Here is a 10,421-nt window from a genome sequence, read left to right on the forward strand (position 1 = left end):
CTATTTGGAATCGTTTAGAGAGGTAGAATCAAATCGGTAACATCGAATCCTAGAATCGTACGACTCTACAAATGAATTTAAATATGCTAATATATTTAGTGCCTAGTATTAACTACTCATTTCAAAAATTTAAACTTGCATTGTGAATTCACGTTTTGTTTGTGTTGTTTTTTAAGAATTAAATTCAAAAACATACAATAATTAGTTTAAAATGAAATATCGATAATAATCTTCATAAGTAAAAGAAAACAGCGAAAGATAGTACAATATCAAAAATTGATAATAATTGAGTCTAAATTTGCTTGTTCGGATTGTTAAATAATAGAATTGTGGAATCGTGTTATGATTCTACCTCTCAAATTTTTATTTCAATTAAAATCGTAAGATTCTACCAACACTACAATTCTACGTACGATCCAGATCACTTGCTTGTTTTTGGATTGTAAAATTATAGAATTGTTCAGAATCACGATTTTAATAACTATGCTTACAATTTTAAAGTGATCATTTCAAAAAATAAACTAATTATATGGATCTGTCTCATGGTGAAACGGTCACACAAGATAAGGTGAAATAGAAAATATTTTCTTTCGGCCGATCTCCTGAGAGATCATCTATTAGGCCCAGCCCATTAAAGCTTAATGCCTACTTACATTATCCTTAAATACTTACTTACAACATCATTGATGCCTACTTACATCATCCTTAATTGCTTACATACTGTGTCCTTAATCCTTACTTAAAATATCTTAAATACTTACTTTTAATATCTTTAATTTCTAATTGGGCCAACTCATTAAATATTTTTTAAAATATTGTAAGTAGGCATTAAGAATGATGTAAGTAGGCATTTAAGATATTAAAAGTAGGCATTAAAAATACGGTAAGTAAACATTAAGTATGATGTAAATAGGAATTAAGAATACGGTAAGTAAACATTAATTTTTAATGGGTTGGACTTGAGACACGTCTCTTAAAGAGACGGTCTCTCAAGAGACTATCTGTTTCCTTTATGGGCTGGACCAATTAAAAAAATTTGTGATTTTCTTTTGTTATTGGTTTTTAATGGGCTAAAGCCTGTAATCTAAAATCAATTCGGGCTATAACCTGGAATAAAAAGCCCTAATCACATATCTTCAAAACCCTGTATGAACTTTAAAATCTTAATCGCCTATTGCTTCTTCCCACTTCTCATTTAGGGTTTTCCTCCCAATCTTCATCGTAAGTCTTTTTCTCACTGATTTTCGGCATTTCTATTCTCGCCTGAATTTTCTTTGAATTTATTAATAAATCTACGTTTTTTTCCTTTTAAATTGCATTTGTTTGAAAAACTTCTGATTTTCTGTTTTACAGCTTAGGAAGCAGCCATGGCGGTACCTCTACTAACGAAGAAGATCGTGAAGAAGCGTGTCAAACAGTTCAAGAGGCCGCAGAGTGATCGCAAGATCTCCGTCAAGGTTTATACTTCTATCTGTCTCTATTTATGTAATTTTGCATACTCTGGTTTATCAAGTTTCCAATTTTTAGGCTCTTACCTTAATTTAATTTTTAGGCTCTTACCTTAATTTAATTTTTAGGCAACTAATAGTGACATATAAATCTTAATAATTGAGCTTAATCTTAAGAAAGCAATGTTAATACCACTTAGTTTTATTTTTACTTTGTAGCTTATTTAATTTAGAGTGAAATAATTTAATTTAGCTAAAAAGATAATCAGAGCCAAGAAACAAGTATTGTAGCGCAATCAGCTGGAATGTAATAGGCAATGGTTTTGTAGAGTCTAATGTTGAGCATCAACTTTCTTTCATTTTATCTCAACTAATGTTGCAAGCCTGCAACTGCCATTGCAATAATAGACATAATTAAGCCCATACCGATTCTTTAAACGTGTGTTTATACCCATTTCAATTCGATTATTTGATCTATCAAAGATTAAATATTAATTATTTTATTTAATTTAAAATTTTAAATTGAATAGGATTCTTGGGGCTAGTCTAATTAAATTTTTACTTTCTCTAATTTTAACCAAATGTCTCGTTTGATTATGCACCAATTTTAAGGACAAGTGCAGTGGGACCACATGTGAGCCCACATAAGAGGAGTGAGGTAGGGAGAAGTATGGGGAAAAGGTGATAATTTAATGGAAATAGGTAAATAAGTGAATCCCATGATAGCATAATGGAAAAATGTTACTACTGAATAAGAAAATGAGACATTTTATGTGAATATGCCAAAAGAGGAAATAAGACATCTGATTAGAATATAGAGTGTAAGCAGATGGGCTATAGTTGTATTGAATATTTTCAAGTTTTTCCACTAAATTTGATACTAGTTGCTTTTACATTAAGGAACATTTTCTGATTCACGGACCTCTTCTTTTATGTTGGCTTCTTGTGTTGAAGTATTTTTGTATTGAACATGCCATTTAATTTTGAGTTTATGGATCACGTGTTTTTTTAGAGATTGTAGTATGTTCTATTTGTTTTGTGGCATTATGTTTTTTTTTACCTTCACTTATTGATTCGAGAAGAAATCTATATGGACAATCATTGAAACTGCCATATTGATTCTTATAGCCGACTCAAAACTTTTGGGATTAAAGGTTTGACATTACTGTTGTGTGATGATCCGAGTTTGGTTGTCACTGCAGACTAATTGGCGTAGGCCAAAGGGTATCGATTCACGAGTTAGAAGAAAGTTCAAAGGCTGCACTCTGATGCCCAATATTGGTTATGGCTCTGACAAGAAGACTCGTCACTATCTTCCCAATGGCTTTAAGAAGTTTGTTGTGCACAATGCTAGCGAGCTGGAACTGTTAATGATGCACAACAGGTAAAACTGATTTATACTTTTGATTATTTCCCTTCTATTGGGTTGTAACATATGTGTATTTTAGATGATTGAGTGTTCTTTGTTTCTCAGGACATACTGCGCAGAGATTGCCCACAATGTCTCAACCAAAAAGAGAAAATATATTGTTGAGCGTGCTGCACAGCTGGACATTGTCGTAACTAACAAGCTCGCTAGGCTGCGTAGCCAAGAAGATGAGTGATCCATTAGCTCAAATTTTTGTTTGCTTAACTAGTGTTGGGTAAAAAATTGTTTAAGATATTTCTTCTGAGATTTGCTGTCCTTCAAACATTCATCTTAGTTTAATTTAAATGTGTGCCATTTTGCTCAATTTTGAATTGTCAACGAGTTTGATGATTTAGAATTACCTTATGCTTATATCTGTGAAATAGCACCTTACTTTTATGCTTATACTGTTATAGACCCGTTCTCCCCTACCCACTTTTACTGTTTCGTCAGCTCATTTATTTACTCTGGATAACAGGGGCCTTGCTGTGGCATAAAAATAATTATTGAACATACTATTTTAGTGCCCCCAAACTCAGACTTAGACCATTTGGTCTGAAAACTTTAGAGATAGACCTTAACCTTCATCCTCCATGTCTGATGGGCTTAAGTTTTTAATTGGGTCCTCAATGGATCGAGTCATAAATGGGCCTTATTCTTCAATCTTTGTCTACAGTTTGATCTTTTTTTTTTTTTTTTTTTTTTTTTCTTTTTTCTTTTTTTTTTTTTTTTCATTTTGTGTTATCTAGTTTTATTTTGTTTTTGTTTTTGTTTTCATTTTGTTTTGAAGTTATCTAGGGTTTAATCTTTGTTTTTTTGTTTACATTTAGTTTCGTTTGCTTAAAATCAATTGGTTATTAGTTTTTCACCATTGTTAAATACGTTTATATATATTTATAAATAGTTAAAGCTTTGTATCTGTTTTGAGTTTACAGTTGTATATCATTTCATCCTTTTTTCTGTTTATTTAGATTATTTTAGATTACATCAAAGAAAAGCACCTAATAGTAAATGTTTGTTTTATCATTTATAGATATGATCTTTAGATCGAGTGATTTTGTACCATTTACAAAAATTACAAATCTATTCCATGACAAAACAAATATTACTAGTATGAATATTCAGGTTATGTTTATCAGTTTTAATCTTATGAGCATCAATTAAGAAATTAAATAGATAAATTACTTAGAAAATGCAAAACAAAACATAACGATTCAAAAGACAACTTACATGCATCATTTATTACCTCAAATGCCTCAATTACGAAACTAAACAGATCTATTGCATGATAAAATAAACATGTACCCATATGAATATTTAGGTTATGCATGTCAAGTTTAATTTTATGAGTATTAATTATGAAACTAAGCAAATCTATTGCATGATAAAACTAAAACAAAATACGTCAATTTTATACTTATATACATCAATAATGAAACTAAAAATGACGAAAATGAAGAACAAACAACATACAATCCAACAATAATTGAAATAAAAACGACTTGTTCTCTCAATTTTTGTCTCCCTTGCTTCTCTTTTTCTATGACAAGCTTTTTAGTCTTTTGAGTATTAACCTTTTTTTTCATCTTTATCGCAATGGATTTTCTGGAGACATCTTGTTTTTTTTTTGGAATGACGACAAGCAGTAAGTCCTTTTCGGTGTTTTTCTTTGAAAATTTCGCCATTGTAATCCATATAAACAGAAAAATGGATGAAATAATATACAACAAATTGCAAAATTCAAACAGATACAAAGATATATATATATATATATATATATATATATATATATATATATATATATATATATATATATATATATATATATATATATATATATATATATATATATATAAACTAATTATCAATTGATTGTAAGTGAACAACATTAAATGTAAACTAAAAAAGCAAAGATTAAACAATAGATGACCTCAAAACAAAATGAAAAACAAACTAAAACAACTACATAACAAAACAAAATCAAAACAAAAAAAAAAAAAAAAATGAAGATCGAAGAGTATCTTTAATTTCAAAAGGGAGAGAGACGAAGAGATTTACAAATGGAAAAGGAAGGAAAATGGCGAAAAATCAAAAAAGAAAAGAGAATGGAGAAGGAAAAAAAAGAGGAAGTTAATTATGGAAGCCAGAAAAAACAAGGGAAGAGGGAAAGGTTTTGATCAATCTTTTCAATTTGAATATGAAAAATCTAATTTAATTTTAAAACATGGATTTGGGCTGGACCATAATGACAGTTTCATAATAAGACTATCTTTTTCAAGTATGTGTAAAATGAATCTAATATTAATTATAGGATAGTTTGGCTGGTTAGGTTTGATTTATGTTGGATTTGTAGTGCGTTTGGGTTTGAAAATGTCGAAGACTCAATTTCAAACCCAAAAGTTAGAGAAGGTCTTGAGGCAGGTTCATTACGGTCTCTTATCATAACCATTTGTACACTGTTCGGGCGTGCCCCTTGGCACAAAGCATCTTTTAACATTCTACCATCACTCATCATCATCATACTCAGTGTATCCCGTTCATAGAAAAACTATGATCAAGGCCTGCGAAGGGAAGAAAGACGTCAACTGATACCATAAAGGAGAGTGCGGTCAAAAAGTCTCTCGGCTCAAGAAAAATCCTTCAATGAGAGTATGTATCGAACCCATTAAAGATTTTTGTGGCGCAATTGGTCTCGTTAATTTCTTTTCAATTTGGTATATTATCAATTCCTGTTCGAAAGTTTTTGTTTTTTTCTTTTTGTGATGCAATAAATTGAGAGGGATATAAGAGTATGTAATAATGAGTATGTAATAAATTCTACCTTCTATTCATACTAATTATTTGAATTAGAATTGTATGGTTGTCATGTATTAACTCAATTCTTAATTTTTCACAACATATATAACAAATTAAATAAATTCTCATTTAGCAATATTTTAATTTATAAATTAAAAATAAAATACAAATTAAATAATCGATTAAACGAACTCTAAATCTCAAATAGGGCAAATAGAGGGAGTCTAAATTAACATTTTAGGGCCTTAAGAATATTATATAAACACAAATTCTTGTATGAGACGATTTTATCGTGAAACGTGCCTCATATTTGGGTTAAATAGTCCAATAATAGGAAATTTTAGCATAATAGGCCTTTTATATAGACTTGTCTCATGATGAGCATACTTGGGTTAAAAAAGTCTTGGATATTATTGTTTTAAATACCCTTGAATCCTTGATATCTTTAAAGTTAGTAAATATTTACTTCTATGAGCATTTTTTTCCAAATGTAATTAATTTTTTTCCAAAATGTTGGTCTCCCATCATGTATACTTCAACATAAAAAAAAAAAAAAAAAAAAAAAAAAAAAAACTAAGAAGTGATAATTGATTCTTAATGATGGTTGATTGAGAAAACTTAGAGATTAAACTACTAATAATTTAACACTCATGTCATAAAAAAGGTTGGATGGTCACTCAGTTGAAGGAAATGGTTGGGGAATCCTTGAATATTAGTCCACAAACTATAAAATATTACTATCTTGTCCAGAATTTAATTCTACTACTATTCTATTTCTATGGATGGTCGGTTCAACTAATAACATTTACATTTATAAAATTTACAATTTATCAAAATTGTATGAGCCAAGAATTCTTTATCAACCAAAATTTTTCTTAGGGATTTAATATTAATAACTTTAAGGATTATAAGAAAAGTGCTCCTCAATATGAACATTAATGAAGATCATTTGTTGACCTAATCAAATTTACAAATCTAAACTATATTTTCTTGGGGATTTAATATTAGCTAGGAGAATAATTTTGTTGCCCATAATGGTGCTTAATTATTGCACTTCATTGACTAAAATATTTTAACAATTACTTTATAATAACTATTTAAGTTATATTCGATTTTAAAAATGTGCTTCAATGCTATTTTTAAAAAATGTCATTGCTCTGTAAAGCAATAGTTTAAGTAGAGCATATAGTGGTTCAACTTTTAAGGTCTAGTATAGAAGTAGTGATTTGGATTTTCTCTACATTTTTCTTAATAAATTAGATATTCTCGATGTTTTTAGAATGTAGACAATATATAATTACTATTTTTACCGAACAATATTAATTTACGCATTTAATTAAACAACAAAATATGTAACAGATAAAATAGTACAATTACTATTATCCACGACTACAACTACATAAACAACTAAAAACTATTCAAATTACTTGCTTCTATCATGACCCATGAAGTAAATTTTAACTACTATTGTCATTTTCCTCGGATCACGTCATTTCAAATATATAATACAATATGAAAATTAAATCTTGTCTCAGTTGAAATATTCTGTTTTCCTCAAATAAGGTGTTCAATTCAATTTTTTTTTTTTTGCCTCTCTTTCCTTGCCTTTTCCTTCCCTCAATCTATCATATACTCTAACACAATACTCTCTCCTTTTTAAATCTTTTTTTATTTAGAATATTTCACTTTAAGAAAAGAGAAATTTGACTTCGATTTTAAGAGATATAGAAGAAATAATATATTCATTTGAGATCTCGTTAAATTCGTCTTAATATATATTTTATTATCATACATTTTTAATAATTTTTTATAATAGCTAATAAGAGATGACGAAGTACGATTTACAGTTCAATAAGAAACCTTTTAAAAACATTCTTTATTCATGGATGGCTAAAAATTATTTATAGGACTTAATAGGAGTATATATAGAGTTTCTATTGAGATTAAAAATGCGTATCCCTTCGTTCCAATTTAATTACTTTAATGATAATTTGCTTTTTTGAGGTTACGTTTTAGTATTGGTTTGAAATATTAATTTGAGCCTCTATATTTTATATGCGTAGTATAAAAAATTATAAAAAATACTATATAGTAAAAAAGTATACATAAAAATGAATCTAACAAAATCTCACACGAATATGTTTTATCTTTTATTTATATCTCACAAACTTTAATCAAAAATCTTTTTCTCCTTAAAGTGAAATATTTTGAACGAGAAGAACATTAAAGAACGGAGAGAGCATAAATTATTATTTTTTTTTTGTATTTTGAAAATATTTTCTTATTAGATTTAAATAGATTTATTTTTATTAGGAGATGGTAATGAAATATTTTGGGTTGGAAAGAATAATTTAGGTTGGATTAATATATAATTTTCCTAATAAAGAAATATAACAACTAATTTGAGACAAACCAAAAATAAAAACATATAGGAATTACATTGGGAAAGAGGAAATATTACTTTTGAGTCCTACAAGTGTAACGATATTTGGCAAACAATGATTTGTTTTTGAGATTATCAAATGTTGGTATGTTATTTTAATACTACATATTTAAAATATATATAGATTATAAATTTATTTTTTCCCGCAAATAGTATGAAAAAACCTTATGTGATTTGTATATTAGTTATTTATAATCATGAAATAAAACTAAAAATAAATAAATAAACTGAAAATAAAATCTACGTTAAGATAATCGAGTTTTGTCTCGGTTAATGAATAAAATTCACTTTAAATTTAATTCACACAAAGTTATCTTTCTTCTTGTCTCGGATTACATCGCAATAAAAATATTCACAATATATAATAACTAATTAATTAACATACTTTTTTCTTTTATGAAATTATTGGTTGGCAATTAACTACTTTTCATGATTGCTATTAAGCTATTAACTATCACTAATTACCCTTCTTTATTTAATTTATTAATGAAAAATATGCCGGAATGTATGGCAAATCAACAAATAACTATCAAATCAAACTATATTCAATTCAATACTAATAAGTTCAAGTTAATTCATCACTGATAATAAGCTTAATTCAATTTCAATTGAGTTGGATGGATTCGTATGATATTAAATCAAGGAAAAAATTATCCTAAATAATTCAATTTATTGCTCATTTTTTGCCAATAATTTTATCTTTTAAAAATTTTTAAACTATTCAACTTTTACATAGCTTTTGTTGCCAATAGATCTTTGTTGCAAAAAATTGGTTACAACCGGTAAATTTCTTTTCCTTTTAAGCTATTCAAATAGTACCTTTTATTTTTCTAATTAAAAAATCTCTTTGACATTTATTAAAGTCTCCATCTACCTCTTTCTCTTCCTCTTCCTCTTCATTTTCGACACAAATAAAAATTCTCACCAGCCCTGAGAACCTTTCTTCAACTTTTACAACTTTGCTTTGAAACCATGTTTACATTTCACATAATTATTGGAAATTGAACGCGAGAAGAAGAGGAGTTAGAGTTCATGCCTTTTAAAATTATTAAGATTTTACAAAGAAGGAGGAGGATGATCTGTTGAATATAATGGCTAGTAGTAACTTAAAATACCCGGTTTGTTTCTTCGATGATCCATTCACAACAAAATGAAGACAAAGGTTGGATTATTTAAAAATTTTCAAAAGGTGAAATTATTCACGAGTAATGAGTAATAGATTGAATTATTTAGGACAATTTTTACTTAAATAAGTACTAATTAATTAATTTAATTTATCAATTTAATTAATTAAAAAAAAATAACTCTTTAGACTGTAGATTTGATGGGATCATATACATACCATTTAAAGTAAAATTTTTTTAATTTAAGCAAAACTATCGCTCTATTTAATTTAGAGCATGCACTGCTTTTGTAGATTTTACAGGAGAAACATAAATTTAATTTTCACTATTTTCTCCCCGATTCTGTCTCTTTACTTCCACTAGCCAGCCGTGAACTCAAAACATAATTACTCTATTTAAGTTGATAATTTCGAAATTACAAAAAATACCAAAAAGTTGTAAAAAATAAAAACATGTAAGATTGTTGCAAAACTAATAATATACAACATATTTTAGTCAAGTGATCAATAACATGTTGCATCGTGTGTTAATAATTTGGTTGGATGTTGTTTAGCCTTTATTTTTTTGATTAAGAAGAAGATTCTTTAACCAAGAAATATTATTAATGTTGATATGTTGTTAATGTAAAATAGTGGTTACAAGTCATTTGTATTATGCAATGTAACGCTTTATGTTAATGTATCTACTTTTGGGAACATTAACATTTCATTCTTTTGCTTTCATCACTTTCTTTATCATTCTATAGCCATGTGCTTGGTTGCACATTATCGTCAAAATGTAAGAATTAATTAACACAAAGGAACTTAATTTTTGTCCTTTAAACAATAAATGTGAAATAATTTCTATCATACAAGTTGATTAGTAAAAAATATTACATTTGTTTATGTGTAAGTGATGGTGCAAGTTCAATTGTTTATTGGATCAACCTTAATAGTTGTGTACTAGATATGTGTGTTTGAGGTCCTTTAGGTTATTTTTTAGTCTATTATTGTGTACTAGATATGTCTGTTGATAGGGTGCGATTAGATAAAAGGGCAAGTAAATCTAGGCTGAAAGAAAAAATCAAGAATTTCACTATGATATCTTAGTCAGTTCTTTTACAATTAAAGTATAAATTTTTGTGGGATAAAGAGTGTTTTTAGGATGTGAGGTCCTTCTATGGAGAAGAATCACCTAAGTAGGCAGATAGAGTATACCGGGAT

The 10,421-nt window shown here is 27.9% G+C and overlaps 1 protein-coding gene across 1 annotated transcript; it reads left to right on the forward strand.

The window, feature by feature from the left end:
- The first annotated feature begins 1,095 nt into the window (after positions 1 to 1,095).
- LOC130801704 (60S ribosomal protein L32-1) lies at positions 1,096 to 3,181 on the forward strand. The gene is made up of 4 exons (XM_057665585.1): positions 1,096 to 1,221; positions 1,354 to 1,457; positions 2,651 to 2,832; positions 2,923 to 3,181. Exons 2-4 carry the CDS (start codon positions 1,368 to 1,370, stop codon positions 3,050 to 3,052), a joined length of 402 nt encoding a protein of 133 aa, XP_057521568.1. The 5' UTR covers positions 1,096 to 1,221; positions 1,354 to 1,367; the 3' UTR covers positions 3,053 to 3,181.
- Positions 3,182 to 10,421: the final 7,240 nt, after the last annotated feature.

Source organism: Amaranthus tricolor, chromosome 15 (assembly GCF_026212465.1).
Source record: "Amaranthus tricolor cultivar Red isolate AtriRed21 chromosome 15, ASM2621246v1, whole genome shotgun sequence".
In the NCBI taxonomy this organism is placed as follows: Eukaryota; Viridiplantae; Streptophyta; class Magnoliopsida; order Caryophyllales; family Amaranthaceae; genus Amaranthus; species Amaranthus tricolor.